General features: G+C 32.6%; 1 protein-coding gene across 1 annotated transcript in view; it reads left to right on the top strand.

Annotated features, from left to right (window-relative positions):
* The window catches only part of LOC143224036 (uncharacterized), a 46,069-nt gene that overhangs the window by 9,528 nt on the left and 10,726 nt on the right, over positions 1 to 25,815 (top strand). Inside the window, exons 4-8 of the mRNA XM_076452499.1 lie at positions 2,683 to 2,854; positions 14,141 to 15,174; positions 23,004 to 23,302; positions 24,599 to 24,717; positions 25,629 to 25,741. Of these exons, the coding sequence (XP_076308614.1) occupies positions 2,683 to 2,854; positions 14,141 to 15,174; positions 23,004 to 23,302; positions 24,599 to 24,717; positions 25,629 to 25,741 (1,737 nt within the window). The remainder of the gene's footprint in view (positions 1 to 2,682; positions 2,855 to 14,140; positions 15,175 to 23,003; positions 23,303 to 24,598; positions 24,718 to 25,628; positions 25,742 to 25,815) is intronic.

The following is a 25,815-nucleotide window of genomic DNA, read 5'->3' as shown; positions in this document are numbered from 1 at the left end:
TCCAAACAGGATTGGTCAGTTTGATAGACCTTTCAACCAGCAGAAAAACAAACAGATTATTCTTCTTTGGTTTCTAGAATGACTTCAAATTGTAACATGCCACTACATTTAGTGTATCCTAAGTACCTTTAAGTTGATGGTAGTATACATCTGTTTATAATTAAATTTTGTTGTTTTATTGCCCTGTAAACCTTGTCTAACTACTATTGGTGCCATTATACAGGGTGTTCAGAAAGTCACTGTGCACTTATATTTTTATTAACAGACATGTTTCAATATAGAATACAGGAGATAAATATGAATGACAGTTATAAACAATGTTGAAAGTGACCCCCATTGGCATCAATACAAGCTTGGATCCTTCTTATTTTGTTTCTAAACACCGCTATCAGTTGCTGGCTTGAAATAGACTGAATGAACGCTGTTATCGCTGCTTTCAAGTCATCCAGCGTGTGCGGACGATCTCGATACACTGCAGATTTTACTGCTCCCCATAGATAAAAGTCTGGTGGATTAAGATCTGGTGAGCATGGGGGCCACACGTCTTTGGAAATAATGCAGTCTACAAAACATTTCTTTAATAACCACATAGATCTGCAAGATGTGTGGGCAGTAGCACAATCCTATTGAAACCATGAGTAATTGGTTTTATCACTTGTCATCTAACCGATGAAGGTGTGAAGAATCTCCAAACAATAGCGCTCTCTGTTTATTGTGTTAATAAAGAAAATAGGGCCAACAATTCGACATCTGGAAATCGCAACCCACACACCAACCTTTAAATATGTAGGGGTGTTTCGTGCAAACTGTGAGGATTATCGGATGACCACAATCTTGAATTTTGTGAATTAACATAACCTGAGAGATGGAACCATGCTTTGTTGGTGAAAAAGGTCACATCCAACACATTAGCTGTATTCTCTTCGATTCGTTAAACCATCTGCAATAGTGTATTCGTTTTTCATTATCAGTTACTTACAGTTCTTGTACCACCATTATTTTATGTGGGAAGAGCTTTAATTTCTTTCTGACGGCCTTATGAGCAGTTCCAAGACCAATATCATACTGCTGAGCTATCTTTCGTAATGATTTTGATGGACTCTGCATCACACTGTCAGAAATATCCAACAGTTTCTCCTCTGATAGCTTTGCTGGCCTTCCACAGCATTTGGCATTATCCACTCTGATCCTGTTTCTCAAAACTTATCAACAAGGTTACGAACTGCATTGTTATGTGGAACAGGTGTATCTAGGAGTTTTTCAGCAAATCGCTGTCGCACCACCTTTGTGTATCTACCACCTTCTCGGAATACGTGTTCGATGAGCCATACACGTTCTTCAGTTGTTAAAACCATATTGGGATCAAAATCTGAAATATAATAAGATATGATTACAAAACTGCACAATGACTTTCCAAACACCCTATACATTGTAAATCACTTGGGGGAACATGCAACATACAGCTCACATTATGCAATTGAATGATATTACTCATGAGTTATAACAAGCTCGGTGTGTGTGTGTGTGTCCCTTATGAAACATTTTTATTGTACTATTGTTCATTTTACCTAATCTAATCTTAACTAACCTTAACCTAATTTCATGTTAACTAACCCCTATTTTTACATATTAGTTGGTTTTATAACAGCATTAAGAATAAACATGAAGAGGAAGAAATAAACTACAAACCCAATCTTTTATTCTTACTATCAATTGTTGCTGACACCTAACCCTGTTTTTTATATTAATAGTTGTAGTGCACTAAATAATTTTTATTTGATTAAATAGCACACAAAAATGTAGACTAATAACTTGCAAACATTATAAAATTTACCTCTAACTCAAAATCTTTCTGGCTTTCTAACTATGCAACAAGAGCTGTTAAAAATTAATCCAAGCTAGATGTTAGATGTAAAATTGATGATTATTTATTCAGAACTCAGCATTATTCAGTATATCATTTGATAGATGAAAAACTTGACTTGCTATTGGTTACTGATAATATATGATTAAACATAAACAAGAACTATTAACAGTTCCTGAAAGAGGATGTGACAGGTGGGTGTGGCAGAAGAGGTCTGATTTTTTATTTGATAGCTGTGTAACTAAAGAAACTTATGTTAAATAAAAACATTTGGAGAAAATCCTACTTAATTTTTACGTGCTACTAGAAATACATAACTACTTTCTTTTGGCCTAATGGTGAGTTTCAAACAAGTAGTAGGCCAGACATGGCCAAGTGGTTGTGGTGCTTGACTCGTAATCTAAGGGTAGCAGGTTCAAATCCCTGTCACACCAAACATGCTTGTTCTTTCAGCTATGGGAGTGTTATAATGTGATGGTCAATCCCACTATTCACTGATAAAAGAGTAACCTAAGAATTGGCAGTGGTTGGTGATGACAAGCTGCCTTCCCTCTATTCTTACACTGATAAATTGGGGACAGCTAGTGCAGAGAGCCTTCATGTAGCTTTGCGTGAAATTCAAAACAAGTAGTAAGGGTAAATATATACTTTTTGGTTGAATATAATATATTGTTGTGTCACTTCACACTTTAATATTTGTTCTCTTCTAACACCTTGTATCATGTTATTTTGAATATAGTAAGTAAAGTGTGTTTATTCTAAGTATATTTGTCTGCTTTATTGTTGTTATATTTTATTATTAAACTGTTCTATTTCAGGACATATTTAACAGAGAGGAAACTGGACAGTCTGATGCCTTACAACATCAGGAGTTTATTTCAAAGTTCAGTGATAATGATAATGACTTAGATAGTTTAAAAGATAATATTACTGATGTGAAAAAAGAAGATGAATTCCTAGAAAATGAGTCTGAGTTGCAGGATACATCTGGTAAGTACAGATGTCTTCAAAATAACACAGCTCATCTGCACGATACATCTGGTAAGTACAGATGTCTTCAAAATAACAAAGTTCATCTGCACGATACATCTGGTAAGTACAGATGTCTTCAAAATAACACAGCTCATCTGCACGATACATCTGGTAAGTACAGATGTCTTCAAAATAACAAAGTTCATCTGCACGATACATCTGGTAAGTACAGATGTCTTCAAAATAACACAGTTCATCTGCACGATACATCTGGTAAGTACAGATGTCTTCAAAATAACAAAGTTCATCTGCACGATACATCTGGTAAGTACAGATGTCTTCAAAATAACAAAGTTCATCTGCACGATACATCTGGTAAGTACAGATGTCTTCAAAATAACACAGTTCATCTGCACGATACATCTGGTAAGTACAGATGTCTTCAAAATAACACAGCTCATCTGCACGATACATCTGGTAAGTACAGATGTCTTCAAAATAACAAAGTTCATCTGCACGATACATCTGGTAAGTACAGATGTCTTCAAAATAACAAAGTTCATCTGCACGATACATCTGGTAAGTACAGATGTCTTCAAAATAACACAGCTCATCTGCACGATACATCTGATAAGTACAGATGTCTTCAAAATAACAAAGTTCATCTGCACGATACATCTGGTAAGTACAGATGTCTTCAAAATAACACAGCTCATCTGCACGATACATCTGGTAAGTACAGATGTCTTCAAAATAACAAAGTTCATCTGCACGATACATCTGGTAAGTACAGATGTCTTCAAAATAACACAGCTCATCTGCACGATACATCTGGTAAGTACAGATGTCTTCAAAATAACAAAGTTCATCTGCACGATACATCTGGTAAGTACAGATGTCTTCAAAATAACACAGCTCATCTGCACGATACATCTGGTAAGTACAGATGTCTTCAAAATAACAAAGTTCATCTGCACGATACATCTGGTAAGTACAGATGTCTTCAAAATAACACAGCTCATCTGCACGATACATCTGGTAAGTACAGATGTCTTCAAAATAACACAGCTCATCTGCACGATACATCTGGTAAGTACAGATGTCTTCAAAATAACAAAGTTCATCTGCACGATACATCTGGTAAGTACAGATGTCTTCAAAATAACAAAGTTCATCTGCACGATACATCTGGTAAGTACAGATGTCTTCAAAATAACACAGTTCATCTGCACGATACATCTGGTAAGTACAGATGTCTTCAAAATAACAAAGTTCATCTGCACGATACATCTGGTAAGTACAGATGTCTTCAAAATAACAAAGCTCATCTGCACGATACATCTGGTAAGTACAGATGTCTTCAAAATAACAAAGTTCATCTGCACGATACATCTGGTAAGTACAGATGTCTTCAAAATAACAAAGTTCATCTGCACGATACATCTGGTAAGTACAGATGTCTTCAAAATAACACAGCTCATCTGCACGATACATCTGGTAAGTACAGATGTCTTCAAAATAACAAAGTTCATCTGCACGATACATCTGGTAAGTACAGATGTCTTCAAAATAACAAAGTTCATCTGCACGATACATCTGGTAAGTACAGATGTCTTCAAAATAACAAAGTTCATCTGCACGATACATCTGGTAAGTACAGATGTCTTCAAAATAACAAAGTTCATCTGCACGATACATCTGGTAAGTACAGATGTCTTCAAAATAACAAAGCTCATCTGCACGATACATCTGGTAAGTACAGATGTCTTCAAAATAACAAAGTTCATCTGCACGATACATCTGGTAAGTACAGATGTCTTCAAAATAACAAAGTTCATCTGCACGATACATCTGGTAAGTACAGATGTCTTCAAAATAACACAGCTCATCTGCACGATACATCTGGTAAGTACAGATGTCTTCAAAATAACAAAGTTCATCTGCACGATACATCTGGTAAGTACAGATGTCTTCAAAATAACAAAGTTCATCTGCACGATACATCTGGTAAGTACAGATGTCTTCAAAATAACAAAGTTCATCTGCACGATACATCTGGTAAGTACAGATGTCTTCAAAATAACAAAGTTCATCTGCACGATACATCTGGTAAGTACAGATGTCTTCAAAATAACAAAGTTCATCTGCACGATACATCTGGTAAGTACAGATGTCTTCAAAATAACAAAGTTCATCTGCACGATACATCTGGTAAGTACAGATGTCTTCAAAATAACAAAGTTCATCTGCACGATACATCTGGTAAGTACAGATGTCTTCAAAATAACAAAGCTCATCTGCACGATACATCTGGTAAGTACAGATGTCTTCAAAATAACAAAGCTCATCTGCACGATACATCTGGTAAGTACAGATGTCTTCAAAATAACAAAGCTCATCTGCACGATACATCTGGTAAGTACAGATGTCTTCAAAATAACAAAGCTCATCTGCACGATACATCTGGTAAGTACAGATGTCTTCAAAAATAACAAAGTTCATCTGCACGATACATCTGGTAAGTACAGATGTCTTCAAAATAACACAGCTCATCTGCACGATACATCTGGTAAGTACAGATGTCTTCAAAATAACACAGCTCATCTGCACGATACATCTGGTAAGTACAGATGTCTTCAAAATAACACAGCTCATCTGCACGATACATCTGGTAAGTACAGATGTCTTCAAAATAACACAGCTCATCTGCACGATACATCTGGTAAGTACAGATGTCTTCAAAATAACAAAGTTCATCTGCACGATACATCTGGTAAGTACAGATGTCTTCAAAATAACACAGTTCATCTGCACGATACATCTGGTAAGTACAGATGTCTTCAAAATAACAAAGTTCATCTGCACGATACATCTGGTAAGTACAGATGTCTTCAAAATAACAAAGTTCATCTGCACGATACATCTGGTAAGTACAGATGTCTTCAAAATAACAAAGTTCATCTGCACGATACATCTGGTAAGTACAGATGTCTTCAAAATAACACAGTTCATCTGCACGATACATCTGGTAAGTACAGATGTCTTCAAAATAACAAAGCTCATCTGCACGATACATCTGGTAAGTACAGATGTCTTCAAAATAACAAAGTTCATCTGCACGATACATCTGGTAAGTACAGATGTCTTCAAAATAACAAAGTTCATCTGCACGATACATCTGGTAAGTACAGATGTCTTCAAAATAACACAGTTCATCTGCACGATACATCTGGTAAGTACAGATGTCTTCAAAATAACACAGTTCATCTGCACGATACATCTGGTAAGTACAGATGTCTTCAAAATAACAAAGTTCATCTGCACGATACATCTGGTAAGTACAGATGTCTTCAAAATAACAAAGTTCATCTGCACGATACATCTGGTAAGTACAGATGTCTTCAAAATAACACAGTTCATCTGCACGATACATCTGGTAAGTACAGATGTCTTCAAAATAACAAAGTTCATCTGCACGATACATCTGGTAAGTACAGATGTCTTCAAAATAACAAAGTTCATCTGCATGATACATCTGGTAAGTACAGATGTCTTCAAAATAACAAAGTTCATCTGCACGATACATCTGGTAAGTACAGATGTCTTCAAAATAACAAAGTTCATCTGCACGATACATCTGGTAAGTACAGATGTCTTCAAAATAACAAAGTTCATCTGCACGATACATCTGGTAAGTACAGATGTCTTCAAAATAACAAAGTTCATCTGCACGATACATCTGGTAAGTACAGATGTCTTCAAAATAACAAAGTTCATCTGCACGATACATCTGGTAAGTACAGATGTCTTCAAAATAACAAAGTTCATCTGCACGATACATCTGGTAAGTACAGATGTCTTCAAAATAACACAGCTCATCTGCACGATACATCTGGTAAGTACAGATGTCTTCAAAATAACACAGCTCATTGATACTGGTAAAAAAAAAGTTTGAATTTGATAAATCATAGCAATACTTCTAAATATTTAGTGATTTTCTCTGTTGCTATTGAATTAATTCCAAAATGTATGCCTCCATATGTAATCTGTTTTTTGATATTCCTATTGAAGGGGGCCTGCAATAGGGGAGATCTACTGCATATATTTAGGGAAACATAACACCTGATTGGTTGGACTGACTGAAAAATTTTCGAAGTACACATGCTAATGAGGAATAATATAGTTATTTTAACAAATGGATACTACCAGTGGTAAAACAGTAATTGTTGTAAAAAACAGGTAGTGGTATTTTGTTATTGCTTAGTTTTTCCTCCTGTGTCATCAAATCAATATTTATTACTGTATAAATTGCTTGTATCTGTTGTTACTTGCCATTTATGTTGTAACTTTTATGATCAATATTTTGCTTCTAAATGATATGTAAGATAAGGTGAAGGACCAAATGGTAACTGTGCTGGTTATTTGTTGATTGGTGGTGTTTTATTTTTAAAATTATCAGAGGTAATTGTTTAAAAAAATATATTAAAGGAAACAAGCTTGAGCTTAAATTTGTTGTTGGAAAGTTTTATTTATTCTTTTTCTTCACATGTATATGTTTAGTTAGTCAAACATTTTATTTCAATAGAAAATAAAGAGCTTTTTATATGAAGCATTAAAATTTTTGAGAGAGAATTTTACCCTGAGTTATTTTGTTTAAAATGATTTTGTGTTGTACTAAACCACTGGTGGTATTCATAATACAATATAAATACATTAATTGAACATTATATTTCCCCTAAATTTTGGTATAAATTCCTTGTTTCTGAAAAAAAAAAACAATTGTATTCATAGTACCAGTTAATGCCCATTTTTATTAGCTATTCTGTACATTTCGATAAATGCATGCTGTTATCTTACTGAAATTCATGAGTATGACATCAATGTCTTGTTTTATTAGCTATTCTGTACATTTCAATAAATGCATGCTGTTCTCTTACTGAAATTCATGAGTATGACAACGTCTTGTTTTATTAGCTATTCTGTACATTTCGATAAATGCATGCTGTTATCTTACTGAAATTCATGAGTATGACAACAATGTCTTGTTTCATTAGCTATTCTGTACATTTCGATAAATGCATGCTGTTATCTTACTGAAATTCATGAGTATGACATCAATGTCTTGTTTTATTAGCTATTCTGTACATTTTGATAAATGCATGCTGTTATCTTACTGAAATTCATGAGTATGACAACAATGTCTTGTTTTATTAGCTATTCTGTACATTTCGATAAATGCATGCTGTTATCTTACTGAAATTCATGAGTATGACATCAATGTCTTGTTTTATTAGCTATTCTGTACATTTCGATAAATGCATGCTGTTATCTTACTGAAATTCATGAGTATGACATCAATGTCTTGTTTTATTAGCTATTCTGTACATTTCGATAAATGCATGCTGTTATCTTACTGAAATTCATGAGTATGACAACAATGTCTTGTTTTATTAGCTATTCTGTACATTTCGATAAATGCATGCTGTTATCTTACTGAAATTCATGAGTATGACATCAATGTCTTGTTGTATTAGCTATTCTGTACATTTCGATAAATACATGCTGTTATCTTACTGAAATTCATGAGTATGACATCAATGTCTTGTTTTATTAGCTATTCTGTACATTTCGATAAATACATGCTGTTATCTTACTGAAATTCATGAGTATGACATCAATGTCTTGTTTTATTAGCTATTCTGTACATTTCGATAAATGCATGCTGTTATCTTACTGAAATTCATGAGTATGACATCAATGTCTTGTTTTATTAGCTATTCTGTACATTTCGATAAATGCATGCTGTTATCTTACTGAAATTCATGAGTATGACATCAATGTCTTGTTTTATTAGCTATTCTGTACATTTCGATAAATGCATGCTGTTATCTTACTGAAATTCATGAGTATGACATCAATGTCTTGTTTTATTAGCTATTCTGTACATTTCGATAAATGCAAGCTGTTATCTTACTGAAATTCATGAGTATGACAACGTCTTGTTTTATTAGCTATTCTGTACATTTCGATAAATGCATGCTGTTATCTTACTGAAATTCATGAGTATGACAACAATGTCTTGTTTCATTAGCTATTCTGTACATTTCGATAAATGCATGCTGTTATCTTACTGAAATTCATGAGTATGACATCAATGTCTTGTTTTATTAGCTATTCTGTACATTTCGATAAATGCATGCTGTTATCTTACTGAAATTCATGAGTATGACATCAATGTCTTGTTTTATTAGCTATTCTGTACATTTCGATAAATGCATGCTGTTATCTTACTGAAATTCATGAGTATGACATCAATGTCTTGTTTTATCAGCTATTCTGTACATTTCGATAAATGCATGCTGTTATCTTACTGAAATTCATGAGTATGACAACGATGTCTTTCCCATTTTTTCATAATGTAGCATGTGATATTGAAGGTATATTTGTGTATGGTAGCACATTATGATATGATGATAAATTAATAAACAGTGGTTTATTTGTAATGAAGATTATTCTATGTAGAAAATATACTACATGTTTCAACAGAACATTGACCCGATTCTTTTTTAGGTTTATCCTTAGAAATTGTTGTTTGGGAGTTTTTAGAACATATTACAAAAATTAATAAAATCACCAGTGACATGTAACATCAACATAGCAAAACATCTTTAATTGTGATATTTTCTAAGGCATTTGATTTTTATTTTCTATGTTAAACAAATTGTATTAAACTTACGAATTAAAATGTTTAATGTGGCAAATGAATATTGCAGATTTCATTACTTTCCTTTATCAGTGTTTAAATCTATGTTTATTAGACATTTACTAAATGATAAGTTATCAGCAATTGTAGTATTTAACCCAATTGCCAAGGGTATCCTTTATTGTACATGATACAATGTTTTAGTATTTTACATTCAAAGTTTTATTAAAGTAATTTTTTTTGTGTGTTATGCCAATACAATTAGCCTGAAATCTTAGCTAATAATCTATAGTTTAATTGTATACAAGTTTTAGTTCTTAATTATGCAAGGCAATATTTTCAAAAATCCTGAATTTTCCCTAGTGTGAAGCATTTTCTTGAGGCATTTCTTCTCTGTTTTATCCACCACCCCTTGAAAATGTATGAAATTAAATGTAAGTTACTCCTTATAAAATTTTCATTGTTTAAAAAAAAAAACCAACATAATTTTTTTGGTTACAGAGCTATCAAATAGAAAATCAGGTATTTTCTGTCACATCCTATCTTTTGGGATTTGTAAATAGTTCTGTCTTATTTTTAATTATATATTACCTATAACAAGTCAAGGTTTTCATCTATCGAACAATGTATTGTATAACATTATATTCTGAACAGTTAAATGTGAATTTAACATAGAGTACTAACATTGTTCCAGTGGGAAAATTAATGGCTAGCTTGAATGACATTGTAACAACTCTTGTCACATAGTTAGCCAAAACAAATTTGAAAGGTAAGGGAATCTGTCTACTTTTTGCATGTTATTAGTTTATATTGTCTTGTGCATTATTTAATTAAATAAAAATGATTAAAAGTGCAAAACTTTGAATAGTATAAAAAATTAGGGTTAACTCTTTTCAACAATTGAAAGAAAGAAAAACAAAAGATTGGCTAAGGATTTCTGTTTTTTCTTGATGTATATTGATAAAAGTAACTATAATGTATAAATATGGATCTTTTTAGGTTAGTTAAGATTAGATTAAGTAAAATAAATAATATAATAAAAATGTTTCACAAGACATGCATATGAGCAGCTTGTGGGAGATTAGGGGTAATGTAACTCTGCATTATCCTGAGTGTTTTATAACTTATAATGACACAAATAGTAGTTAGACATGATTCAAAGTGTAATAAAACAAACTAATTATGATTAGATGTATACTGTTACAGACTTAGAATTACTTAGGATAGTTTAGTTTTGGGATAGGTTAGAGAAAATAACATAAAATATAAAGTTTTGGTAAAAAAAAGATGTTTGAAATGCATTTAGAAGGTTTTAGGAGTTACACAAGGGAAAATTGAGATTTTTTAGATGAGAAAAAGTATTTTTAATGTTAACATAAAAATTATTTTACACATACTGTTCAAAATACTCAATACATTAATAGACAAATCTTTATTTGATGTTATAATAATCAGTGATGTCGAGAAAACTTACTTGTAGAGAAATATATTGGGTTGAGGAATAATTCGTGAGCGTTTTTCCAAGTTAACAAAATATATTCATAAATGAAACGCTTTCGCAAAATATTTCATGTCATTTGGTAGATAAGTTTTTGCTCTAATAGATGGTGTGTTTGATTTTCATATGTCTTTAATTTTTGCTTTTATTTTCAGCTCATTAAATGGAATGTCAAGTGGACAAAATCGAGCATTTTCGACACCATCTGCTTTTCGCATTTAATTTCTTGCAATTTCATTTAAAACAATGCATACTATATACCTAGGTATTACATGAAATAAAGTATCATAATAAATGTTTTGGGTGTAATGTGTTCATGCATTGAAGTATTGTATAGTCTTGCATGTAATGCTTGAATGAAATTATTTTAAAACGCTCACGAATTATTCCTCAACCTAATATATGCAAAAAACGGAACCTGACGATGACCGAAGAAGGTCGAAATGTTGTTCGCTCTTCTATGTAAAATATTTTCTCAACCCAAACGAGCCGTTTTTGCATATATATTTGATGTTATTAAAAATACTTCACTAAAAATATAGTTTTTTGTATGTGGAAGTCTCTTAATAGTAACTGAAAGACTAACAAATTTTGTGAAGATATACACACACAATATTCAAAGTAAGATGTATTAAATATAAAAAAAAAGACTTTTAATTGAGTTACAAAAAGGTTGTAACCAGTCATATAGACTGAGCCTGTAATGAGAGAGAGAAATTATTTTAACATTATTCTATTTTTTAGAAAGAAATATTTATCAATCAGGTATCATAACAGTATAGTGGGCATTTTTGTTGTTAAACTTTACTGATATTAAATTGGATTATACAGAGTCCACATTTTAAAAATATAGTTTGGAGATGAGTTGAGTAAGTAGTGAATCAAACTTTTATGAATTTACAACATTTTAACAAATTTATCTTCAGAAACAACAGTTTACACATACACAGGAATATTTATACAGTATAGAACAGGCATCACATGCCCAGAGATTGCTTAACAGTTTAGAAAAGATATCCAGGGGTGTTGGTTTAAAGTTGGTATTTATTTTACATTTGTTAATGTTTTATTCTTTGTTTAAAATTATGTTGGTTTGTATAAATATACACTTTTTTTTTGAGTTGCAATTGTAGTAAACACAAGAGGAATTTTTATTATGTTTGGTGAATCTAGTTTCCAGTTTTCTTCTTGTTTCTCCAGTTTAGAATCCTCAAAAATTATTGTACTTTATTTTAAAAACAGCATTGGTATAGTGTGGTTCTACAGACATTTTGTTCAATAATGACTTGTTTAGAGCTGAGAATTTGAATGAATTTGAAGCTGACTGGACTTTTATGCTCAAAGTTTTCTGCAAGTGTGTATTATTTTTGAACTGAGTTCAGAGATGAACTTTCTTTCTCTGTTTCACCAGTATCATCATTGTCATAGATAACTTCAGATATTTCATTGTGCATGGGCATAAGCTGACTCGGAAGGTTGTGGTGCACCAGTAAAGTAGCTGCATCAATAATGAGAAGGGATAGAGATGATCTTTGGATGGAAGCTGGAATATTTTAACAAAAAGAAACTTTATTGTAATGTGCTTGTATGTTGTTTAACAAAATACAAAATCTTTAAGATGAATGATAAAATGAAATGAACCTTTTATATTTACCCTTTCTGAGAACTGTAGAAAATTAATTTAAACTTGGCCAGTCAACTCTACTCTTTATAAATAGGAACTATTGGTTAACACTGCTAAATAAAATGCAACCATCACACAGTTCATGAATGTCGAAATTGTTGGAACCAACAAAGAGAAATGGTCTTCTTTGTTCGAGAACTCTTTCCAAGAGAGAATGTGTTGAATACCATCTTGTCTCTACAGCTCATACAAGTTGTTTTTAAGCATTTTTCACTCATTTTAATAACTATTACATGCTAAAAATGAGATAATTAAACTAGTTTATTATCAGTGTAGTGTATTTTAATACAATTGGCATCAAGTTTGTAATTCAGATTTGTATGTTATCTAAGATTTGCTTATTAACTTCAAAAAGAAAAAAAATTAAATTTCCAATATGTACTTCTATAAGTCATCTGACTTGTTGGCACTCTGATTTATTATTTATAGTTTTTTTCTGCCCCATTATAAGGGGCTTAGATATTCAAGCACTGGGAAATGCAAGGAATAGATACTGAGAAGCCAGTAAATAAAGTTTGAAAATATTACTTTCAGAAAAATCACCATTCGATCAACTCACATGTATACCTCTTTTTACATATGACTTTGTCTCTTAAGAACTGTCAATAGTTTCTTCTGATATTTTCATTGAGTATGTTATAATTAACAGAAACAACAAATTCAGAAATACATAAATTACTTGAATGTTTTGTTTTAGTGATCAGACCTAATGGTTTGCAAGAAAAGCTAGACCTATTTAGACAAAGATATTGCTCCAAGAAGTAACAGAATTTTTTAAACTATTTAAAGCTTAGTTAGAGAGCTAGTTAATTTATAGTAGTTTTAGTATATCTTGTTATAATGCTTAATATATTTTTGTGTTGTGAAATACATATTTGAAAAATGCATTAGTTATATTTTGAACAACCAACATGGTATGAGACCATGCACTTCTAGGCTAAAAGAAGTGTTAAATTTATTGAGTTTTATATATTGTTAAAAATAAGATGTTTGTGGCATTTTACAATGAGATAATACAGACTTCCTAAGCATGTAGTATTTTTAGAAATGTAATTTTAATGGGTAAAACACTATTTGTGAATATAGTGAATTCCAGTTGATTTTCATGATTGATGTATTAACTGTTTTTTGTTACTTACCAAAACTTGTTATATGAAACATCAGGTTAACAGTTTGGGAAATCTACATGTATTCTGTAAGACTGTGTGGTTACTTTTACCTGTATTTCAGTTTCTACAAGACTGTTGTGAAAAGCTATTCTTGTGACAAGTTTTCTTTGTACAAAAAACTTCAAAAGAATAATTTGAAGATAATAGAGAAAATAATAATAAATCATATTAATTATATGTGTTTATTTTATTTTTTCATAGTTAATGATATTCAATATTGTATTAATTATATTCATAATTTGAATTTCAGGTATGAATACTGACATGAAAAGCTGTGGTGGAAATCAGTTTCTTGGTTGTCATGATTTGACACAACAAAATTCTCGTACAATTATCAACCAATTACAGAGGCCTGACACTGGTGATATGTTTGGTAAAAATACTTCAAGAAGAAATATTCTACAGCAGTTTGAGATACCACACACTGGGGACAAACCATACAGTTGTGGAGTCTGTGGAAAAAAATTCAAAGTAAATAGGAATCTAAAAACACATGAGAGAATGCATGTTGGAGAACAACCATATTGTTGTGTAGTGTGTGGTAAAGAATTTGTAAGTAAAGGTCATCTAAGGAAACATGAGAAGATACACTCTATGGAGAAACCATACAGTTGTGCAGTGTGTGGCAAAAAATTCCGAATAAATTATAAACTGAAAGTGCATCAAAGAATACACACTGGGGAGAAGCCATACAGTTGTATCATATGTGGAAAAGAATTTGGAAGAAGCTGTAACCTAAAAATACATCAGAGAATCCACACTGGGGAGAAACCATACAGTTGTGTAGTTTGTGGCAAAGACTTTGGAACAAATAGTGAAGTGAAAAAACATGAAAGGATACACACTGGTGAGAAACCCTATAGTTGTGTAGTGTGTAGTAAAAAGTTTGGAAGAAGTGATGACCTAAAAACACATCAGAGAGTTCATACTGGTGAGAAACCATACTGCTGTGGAATCTGTGGGAAAGAATTTGGAAGTAATAGTAATCTAAAAATACACCAAAAGTTGCACAGTGGGACAAAACCTTACAGCTGTGTAGTGTGTGGCAAAGATTTTGTAAGTAAAAGTTACCTTAAAAAACATGAGATTGTACATACTGTAGAGAAACCATACAGCTGTGTAGTGTGTGGCAAGAAATTTCAACGGAGTAATAACTTGAAAGACCATGGAAGAATACACACTGGGGAAAAACCATACAGTTGTGTAATGTGTGGCAAAGAATTTGTAAGTAATAGCAGCTTAAGAAAACATGAAAAGACACACACCAGGGAAAATCTAGAACTGTGAGTGTGGGACAAAATATTCTGTAGTGAATTTTAAAAAGTTGGTATCACTATATACATTGTAAGGAGAAACTTGTTGTATTATGAAAATACTAAGAAGACTATGAATAAAGATAAACAGTAGAAGTGTAAACTTTATCAGTTATAGTGTCTGTTATAAATAGTTGTCAATGTATACAGCATGTGAAAAAGAGATGGGAAACAATAGTGACCTAAAACATAGGTGATTAGAATCTGTATGGTATGTGACTTGGACCTAAAACATAGGTGATTAGAATCTGTATGGTATGTGACTTGGACCTAAAACATAGGTGATTAGAATCTGTATGGTATGTGACTTGGACCTAAATCATAGGTGATTAGAATCTGTATGGTGTCTGTGACTTGGACCTAAAACATAGGTTACTAGAATCTGTATGGTGTCTGACTTGGACCTAAAACATAGGTGATCAGAATCTGTATGGTGTCTGTGACTTGGACCTAAAACATAGGTGATCAGAATCTGTATGGTGTCTGTGACTTGGACCTGAAACATAGGTTACTAGAATCTGTATGGTGTCTGTGACTTGGACCTGAAACATAGGTGATTAGAATCTGTATGGTGTCTGTGACTTGGACCTGAAATTTCAGGTGAAGACATTCTTGCTCAGAATAAGACCAAAAACTTAAGATAAGATATGATTGGTAATTGTGTCAGAATAACTTGAAAAACACATCTGAAGTATTAATGTATAAATACATAAAATATTAAATACAAACTTGAAAGTGTTCTGTGTTTGGATGGGAAATACTTGTTTGCATTATTACTGTTTTTTTACTGCTTGGGTTTTATACTTAAGGAAGAATGGTTGTACACATTTTACAAAAATTAGGTTTACTCTTTTATGTTAATAGATCACATATTTACAACATGGAAGGTTTTCAGCATGCATCAGTTTTATAGTTCAACTTTTGTAAGTTTTTGTTACACATCTCCCATTTTAATATAATTTAGGATTACAAAGAAATTTTTGAGTGAGAAGGTAATGTATGTATCCTCTCATTTTAATCAATAATTTTTAAATATATCTTAATTTTCAGTATGTGTTGATTGAAGAGATTATTTTTTATGAAAAACATTGGTCGTATAACAGAAAATAGTTCAGAAAGGATTTAAGTTTAAAATTTAATTGCTACTGATATTTCATGACTAATTTTATGCACTGCGCTCTAGACTAAATGATACCATGCTATGTCTTTACTTTAGGCTTATTATACCAACACTCACTTCACTTACAAGGCTTCATGCCACATCCACCTGCCACTAGCCATAATGGGCAGACAGTAATCAAACTATTGTAACTGCATAAATGCATTCTAGCTTTTATGACTCCTGTTATTTCAAGAAATCAAGCATGACATGACTTGCATTGGCCATTTTATAAATTACATGGAAGTAAAGTATGTAAATATGTGTGTGTTGTTTTGTATAAATGTGTTAATATTTAAACACCAAAGAGATGACAACCTGCTGAGCTTTCTTTTATTCCTATATAAAAGGTTTCATGCTTGCTTGCTTTAATTCTACAAATAATTACTTTAATATTCTCAGCATAAAATAAATCTTAATTATTGTATAAAACTGTATTTTGTACAGTTCAGTAATCACTTGTTGTATAATGAGCTTCAAGTTCAGAAACGTTTTTGGACTTTGACAGTGTTGAATTAAACTCTCAATTTGCAATGTTATGAAGCTGTTAAAATAAAATCAATAATGTCACAAACGTAACATTACTGATCGAGGTCCAGATTAAATTCAAACTTATTTTTGGCAAAGAAACAGGAAACTATCAACATAAGTACACTTGTTTTAGTTTTAGAATTTATGAAACTAACTTGGTCTGAGAATAATACTCCTACAATTAATTGTGACACACAGTTAGTTGTAGAAAGGTTTAAAGGTGAATTTTCAACAAATGTAATAATTGCCTTAGAAACTGTACTTTGGTTAGGTATAATTCCTGTGTGGTTGCCATATTTTTAAACACTAGTTTTTGAGTAAGAAATGAAACAAAATATGCGGGTCCTCGAACTCAAGTTCCTCTCAGTCGTTCGGCTGTTTCCATGACGTTGTACAACTATGACGTAATAGTTGCCAAACACGCTTCGTTGCGCGCCGACCATTGTGTTCCTTTCAGTGCTGGTGTTTTATGTAAATTTATCGGTGCTTTTTTGGGGTTACATACTTTGTGAGACAATTTTTTGTCTTGATATTGCTACTTTATGTTTGTTTTATGATAACATGGTTTACTGCGTTGCTTATGGTTGTAAAAACGGTTCGGCATCGGGCAAAAGCTTCTTTTCGTTTCCGTGCAAGGAGAAGGAACTGGCAAGGTGGCGACAGTGGGTGCGGATGGTCAACAGGAAGAACTGGACCCCTTTCACACCATGCAAAGCTTTGTCAAGATCACTTTGAACGCTCATGTTTTGTGTCGTATCCCACTGTTTTGAATGGCTTGATGATTAAGTACGATCATAGTTTTGAATAAACAGTATCTTTAATTGTAGTTCAAACTCAAATATACTATTTTAGGTTTAACTGCATCTTGAAAAATACACACTCGTGACTTGGCTCCTCATCATTCAAGTCAACAAATTCATAGTATGATGCTTCCAAGATATCGATATTCAGGCAATTTCTATCAAAACCTCAAGTCTGGGTAATGCACTCTTCATCTTTTAATCGGTTTGACACCTTGTCGTATGAGCGACAACAAACGCACTCTCTCCTGGTTGGCATCTGCTCGCATAAACCACACTTACACCTTGCATAAACGTACGGAATATGTCATATAAATTATACATTTATGGTAAATATTAAATTAATTATTCAGACTGCTACATCTAGTTTGATTTTATAGACAGAATTATGACGTATAATTGAAATTCATTTTGTTACGAGTCATAAATACCCGGTACAATGATTGTGGAAGGGTCGAGTATTAGTTACCATAGTTGGCAAAGTATAAACAAATAAAACCCAGTCTGTGATACCAATAATTTATAAACACCAGACAGGTTTCGAAATGCTTAAAATTGCACGTGAAATAATACAGACCATATTTGTTGTCATGACTTAGGCTTACCATTATCCATTGGAGGTATGACCGACTCGCAACCGGCCTGGGCGCTATCAGTATCACTCATAGTTCCGCTACTCTCGCTCGTGGAAATGTCCTCATCGCTAGAACGTGTCAGATCTGTGTCAAAAGTAACTGTTCTAGGTTCGAATTGATATGGCGCTGTTCAGAACACAAAGTCAAAACAGACTCCGCCTCTGTTTCTTCGCATGCATTGGCCATGTCTATTTACATTCAGCGTGTTAGCGGTTTGTTTTTCAACTATTACGTCACAGTACTTTTTCTAGCGGCAAACGTAAAAACTAAAACTTTCGGATTGCCGCTCGGAAAGGGCTCTTTCTGCACCAAGTTCTATGTTTCATTTATTAGCACATATTTTTTTTATAAAAAATGTGAACCTGCAAAATTAATCAATATGAGTAGTTCTTTTGACTGCAAAGTTTTCTTTTTTCTGTAAAATTCACCTTTAAGTGTGTGCTTAATTAAGGCTAGGTCTATAGTATATAGCCCCCCTTCAAGGTGATAGTGTGTGAGGGTCACTTACATTACTGAAAGTATTAAATCATTTGCATTTCCATATTTCTTATTAATAAAATAGACTTAGCATTCTAAAACTTTTCATAGAGTTTTCATTAATATATTGCAAAATAAATCAGCAGTTTGATCATTAATATCGATAAATTGGAACAAATTTACTTGTGTAAATTCGAATTGGGTCTGTTATTTCAGCATAATTGTAGCTTCACAATCAAAGTTTTTTTTTTATAAGATCATCACATTTTGTAAAAAAGACTAGTATTCATGGGTTTTGCTTGTTAGGAATATGTAGGATTATAGGTAACTCAAAACCCAGAGAATTTCTCTCAAATATTTCCACATTTACACATGAAAATTGTATCGTACAGGTGCGTTTACATGTGGAACTTTTGATTTACACAAATAAAAGTAGTAAGAAAAAATACATCAATTTTAGTATTCTTACACTTATTGATTTCAGAGTAATTACCAATATTAAACTAATTTACATTTCGGTACTTGTTGTAACCAGTAGGATGCGTTAATGGAGGTGTCCCTTCATTGATTACAAAATCATATGATCCTGTTCCATACTGTGGTGAAAAGAAAAATGAGAGTAAGTTGATATGTAGTTAAACCTAAGGTTACTGCAAGGTGGAATGTCCAGATGACTGAACACAATACCCTCCCCCAGATCCATTATATCAGTTAAAATAATAATAGCCTTTGACTAACTGCAGTCACATTATTACAAGCAACCTTTTCAGGATACTTAGCCAATTATACTTTTTACTATTTCATTCTGTTTACTGAGTGTTTAGTCAGTCATAGTGTTTATTGCAGATGCCAAGCAATTAAACAATCATTGTGTTTAATATATAAGTACATGGAAATGTTTAACAAGATGTAACATTTAAGATTAAGAAGAGTTCCTAGAAATTATCCAGGAAGAAGTCATGGAAAGTATTTACATACTATTGAAATGATCGGTTTAAATTTAAGTACATGAATCCTGATGTAAAATTCCTTCTAATTCTTTGTTTCAAAACCTTCTGTGTATAAGCTAACTATCTTCTAGTTTCTTTCAAGGAAAAATCTTTGTCATAAAGAATTACAGAATGATTCTATCTTCTTAATACATAAGCTCCTTAGATAAAAATGCTGAAAATGTACTGTGGAATAACCACTTGTTATTAGACAAACACAGAAATCATATTATGTGGTAATCACTTTCTACAAACTGTCGCAGAAACATTATGGTGGTGGAGTAATCACCTTCTACTGCTACATATTATAATTTGTCGCAAACGACTCTTCGATTTATTATGTTATATATGCTACATATTAAGATTTCACACAGTGTGAAAATTTACTTTTAATTTAGAAGTTAAATAAATGTTAACATGTATCCAATTTATAAAATTTGCCAACAAGATTGATACACACAATTTTCTTTCATAACACGACCCGGCATGGCCAGGTGGGTTAAGGCACTCGGTCTGTAATCTGAGGGTCTCGGGGTCGAATTCCTATTGCACCAAATATGTTCGCCCTTTCAGCCATGTGGGGTGTTATAATGTGACAATCAATCCTACTATTCATTGGTAAAAGAGTTGGCGGTGGGTGGTGATGACTAGCTGCCTTCCGTCTTGTCTTACACTGCTAAATTAGGGACGGCTAGCGCAGATAGCTTTCGTGCAGCTTTGCGAGAAATTCAAACCTTTCTCAAAACAAATATATTTTAACGTACAATAATGGTTATTATTAATAGTTATTACAAATGATGGTTTATACACAAGAGTTAAACAAACAACACCAAGTTTTATATTTAGTTTAGAATTTACTACTTTATCGACAGTCCGGGTCCACAAGGTATAAATTAATTTTATGTTGATACGCAGGTATACTTCACTTGATAGGAATGTTAGCTAGCTCTCTTCTTGTTTGACTCCATACCGTTAAAAGCTGATTTTTCTCGAAAAAGATATTTAATGACCTCATAGAAATTATAACGTCCTAAGTAATTCATTAAGTTGAATGGTTTGTAATGTTTGAGATCTATAAATGTTCCTGGTCAAATGCTGTAGTTTTCCAATCAATAAGCGTTAATCACAATTATAGCTTCCGAGGCCTATGGCACACTAACTGTAACTGACTAATAATAGTAATAATTGTTTATTGATACGTAGTTTTTATGTACCAATCACGCGAAATTCTCAAAATTTCAACAATGTTCGAAAACGCGCTAGTGTTTTCGGAAAACAAATATTGTTGATTCTTACTCTCAAGAATCTTCTACAGGTTTAGAGAACAGGCGTGACTTGTGCAATATATATCCAACAATACATGTCACATGCATCAAACTGTAACACATATAGGCACACTAAAATAAACGTATAATGATAAATCCGCTACACCAATAAAATAAGTCACAAAAACGTTATTATGGTAGTCACTTTTTATTAAATAATATTACAGAAAACATTAACATTAATGGAAACCATATGATGGAGTAATTATTTTGTTTTTACAAAATCATAGAAAACATAATGGTGGACTAATCACTTTCTACCAAAACTATATGTTAAGGAAGTAATCACTTCCAAGAAAAGAAAGTCACAATAACCACGCGATAGAACAAGTACTTTCTACTAAACAAATAGTCATGGAGACCTTAGGGTACTAAAGTGATTATTTTCTACAAGACAAATATAGTATCACAGAAATCATACAGTGATGGATTGATCCCTTTTTATTAAACAAATAATTACCGAAGCCTTGTGGTGGTAGAATCGCTGTATTCTACTAAATAAAATACTACAGAATTATATTGTGGAGTAATGACTTTCTACTAAACAAACAATCGTAAAAACTCTCTAACACACCTGTGATATATCAGTTGGAAATTTCGATAGTTTTCTCAAAAACAGACGATAATTACCAACATAATTTGTATGTGTGTTGATTTTCTAATTCCAATCACCATACAATATGGCGCCATATTCCTCTAACGAAAAGTCTTTAACATCACGTGCATAAGATCTGTAAAGATGTATTATTTGTTTCCAAAAAAAGTTCATTTCTGAAAACTATCAAACCGAATCTTTGAATCTGGTTGCAAAGAACGTGAGAAAATTAATAACCGATGAAGTAAAACCCATTGGTTTTTATTCTGTCATCACAGATGAAACTATAAATGTCAGTCGCGATGATTTGTTTGTTTGTTTTTTGAATTTCGCACAAAGCTACTCGAGGGCTATCTGTGCTAGCTGTCCCCAAATTTAGCAGTGTAAGACTAGAGGGAAGGCAACTAGTCATCACCACCCACCGCCAACTCTTGGGCTACTCTTTTACCAACGAATAGTGGGATTGACCGTACCATTATAACACTCTCACGGGGTTACGGGCCACCAGTTGCTATGATACCGTCTGAAACATAATGAAATGTGTCATTAAATAAAAGTTTTTAGGCTTTTGCGAAATCAACGAAAACCCAGGCCCTTTTTGAATTGATTACAGAAACTTTAGTACAACAGGGTCTTAATCTTTCTTTGATAATTGACCAAGGATACGCTGGCGCTAGTAACACAAAAGGTGAACATGCTGGGATTCAATGTCCAATAAAAACCGTGGCCCTAGATTCAATATATGCCCATTGTTTTGGTTACTTTCTTAATCTTGACGTTGAAAAAACCCTAAATAAAACTCAATCACTGAGAAACACTCTAAGAATAATACAATAAATTTATTTTTTTGTTGAGGGAAGTTCCAAGCGTCACAAAATTCTTCAGGAAATTAAAAAAGTTGCGGAGATCACGTCATTGTATTTCAGTCTCAGAGTGAGACCCGCAGGGCCTTAAGACATGCCGCAGCAGCGGCTTTGAAGACACGCATTGAAGCTACTATTCTCGCCCCTCTTAAAACTGTTTCAAACAATCCCAGCATTTCAGCCACGAGTAAAGAAAGACCTTTTGGTTTCAATCTGTTTCAATCTTCACTTCTTGGAAAAACTTTGAGCGAAACTTAATCGTTATCAACTTACCTTCAATCAGAAAAAAAATAGATATCTTTTTGGCAAGAAAATCTGCTGATGCGGCAATCAACAACCTTAAATTACTAGATACAAACGAAACATTTTCCATTTTTGTGGGACGAAGCCACATATTTGATGAAAGATATAAAATAAATAATTAAGGAAGAACGAGATATTCTTTTCAAAGAACTGATCATTCCTCGCCGTGGAATGCCGATAGAACGCGCCTTAAAAGCTGGATTTGCATCTGCTACTGCAGATTTTGATAGTCTGACCTATTATGCAAAAGACACCATCTTCTTTCCCACTGTTCAAGCTTTTAAAGAGCAAAGTGGTCTTCTCTATCAAGAAAAACAAAATCCTCATTTTTCATCGGGATATAATTTATCAAAATGGATCTATGAGAATAGCATTTCTCATCTCCTTCCAGCTTACTCTCAGTTCCGGTCCAGCATGGCCAAGTGTATTAAGGCATTCGATTCGTAATCCGAGGGTTGCGGGTTTGAATCCCAGTCGCACCAAACATTCTCGCCCTTTCAGCCGTGGGTACGTTATAATGTTACAGTCAATCCCACTATTCGTTGGTAAAAGAGTAGTCCAAGAGATGGCAGTGGGTGGTTATGACTAGCTGCCTTCCCTCTAGTATTACACTACTACATTAGGGACGGCTAGCGCAGATAGCCCTCGAGTAGCTTTGCGCGAAATTCAAAATCAAACAAACAAACAAGCAATACTCTCAGTTGGCGCAAGTATTCAGTATTGCTCCAGCCACATCCTCTTCTGTTATAAGATCATTTTCTTGCTTTACGTCATATCTAAACTTGCTTACGTTCTGCCATTGGACAAAAAAGCTGTCTCTTGTCCCAACCTCTGATTAGTTATAGTATAACCATTTTTAAAACATTTTTAAGTCGTAAACAAAATACATTAAAATTAAACAGAATACGCTGCATATTAAAAAAAAAAAATCCAAGGGTACAAGCTACAACGTGGGATTATATATATATATATACGTGTGTGCAGTGTCTCTCCATCTACTAAGAAAACAAAAATTAGGTATAATGTCTAATCATCAGTTGGTGCTAGGGTTTCATCGGTTATTGTTTTTAATATTTACTGAACTTTGTTTTGCCCTGTGTTTTTATACTACTATAAATAATTATTATATGGATAGTAAACGTGAAAATAATCACCATCTCTCGATAAAAATGAAAACGTGCACGTAGATCACAAGGTAGGATTAGGGATAACGAAATGTTTTGATGTATCTATTTGACTAACAGTGACTGTAAATGATGTGTTGTGTATCCGTTACTTTTATTAAGTGTTAAATTAAACCTTAATTATTATTATATGCAGTTAGACAAAAAATGAAATATTAAAGTATAAGTACTTCAATGTAATTACATTGTTGAGGCATATCTCCTCAATTGGTTGAAAACTCTACTTCCAAGATGATGCTTATGTGAATAAGTTATATGAAACTTAAAATATGCTGTTCACATATTACATATTTTGTATCAAAATACATTAATGTCATATAAGATGAGCTTGTTACAGTATTATAAAATATCAAATGGTTAGTATACAGAAGTTGAAGAGTGTGTGAATTGTTTAAGAAAGTTAATATGAATTTCCAGATTTATATTTGGTGACAGCTATAATGACCTGTAAGTTTTAGAAGAATGGAATTTATTATTCTTAACATGCTTTTCTGTAAACTAATGGCAAGCTTTAATAACAGTATAAAGGTGAAGCTCTGATGTGACCATGGCAGTATCGAAGGTTAAAGGTGAACCCTTTTCCGATAAGGAGGAGAATGCTTTATTAGATATCAGACTGGTGAAAAATGAAGAAGAAACTTTGTTACCTATTAGTAAGTACATATCTCTAGAACATAAATGTTTTCTTGTTAAAATGTTCTTCACTTTCAAAATGATGCTGATTTTAACAATTTAACTTTTACCATATATCAGAATTTTCCAACACTAATTATTTAATACAGATTAAAGCATTTTTATTTACTTATACATAAATGTGCAACACTAAAAATGGATTGTGCTCTTACCCAATATTTTGTAAGTTGAGAAAAGGTTCAATAACAGTGATGTATCATTGTAACTGAACAGAAGCAATGCCCATTTTAAATTGCAGAATTAATCCTTATGTCAAAAAATATAGGATCAGAAAAGAATTTTTTGCATTGCAAGTGTATAATATCCTGAACTTAACTCTAATGACTTAAGTTCTGTTGTTAGAAAATTAAGAGGAAGAAATAGAGAAATATCTGAGTTTATGTGTGTATGTTGTTCCTCAAATTTTATAAACACATATCTTAATGGTTGTTTACACGTTAAATACATGTTTGTATGATTGTGTCTTAATTCATATTCTGAAGCATAATGATACATCCAGAAAACTCATATAATTTAATAATTGCTTGAAAAATATAAATTTGAAAAAATGAAACATATTTTTGTACCTTTTTGAAGGAACTGAATTAAAAATAGAAGTGTCAGTTGACATTTGAAGTATCCTTATTTCTGTGTTTTTAAAATTTGAATGAGTATGTTTCTGTAAGAACAAGTCGTCCGATGTGCTGTAGTTTTAGACATCTTTGAAAGAGAGACTGTATGAGGGATCTGTGTAAATGAGATTACAACCCCCTTACTCTCACATGCCATTGATGTATTGTTACTTTATGGGAACTTTTATCATGATTTATAATAAATAAATTATATTCAGTCTTGTTGTTACAAATAAATACATATTGTTTTATATTTCCAGCAACACAAGAATCTGATTCATTAACAGAAAGATTTTCAGACAACAGATTTGGGTTTCATGTAACAAAAGAGGAACAAGAAGAGAAGTGTGATGTACTTCCACAGAAGACTGAGGTAACTTGTAGACTAACAGTTCTGTTATCACAGTAATATGTTTAAGTAGTTCATCTTTAGTTGATTATAGTTGT

Source organism: Tachypleus tridentatus, chromosome 8, assembly GCF_004210375.1.
Source record: "Tachypleus tridentatus isolate NWPU-2018 chromosome 8, ASM421037v1, whole genome shotgun sequence".
Lineage (NCBI taxonomy): Eukaryota > Metazoa > Arthropoda > Merostomata > Xiphosura > Limulidae > Tachypleus > Tachypleus tridentatus.
Note: the sequence above shows the minus strand (reverse complement) of the source record. Positions and strands in the feature narration are given on the sequence as shown.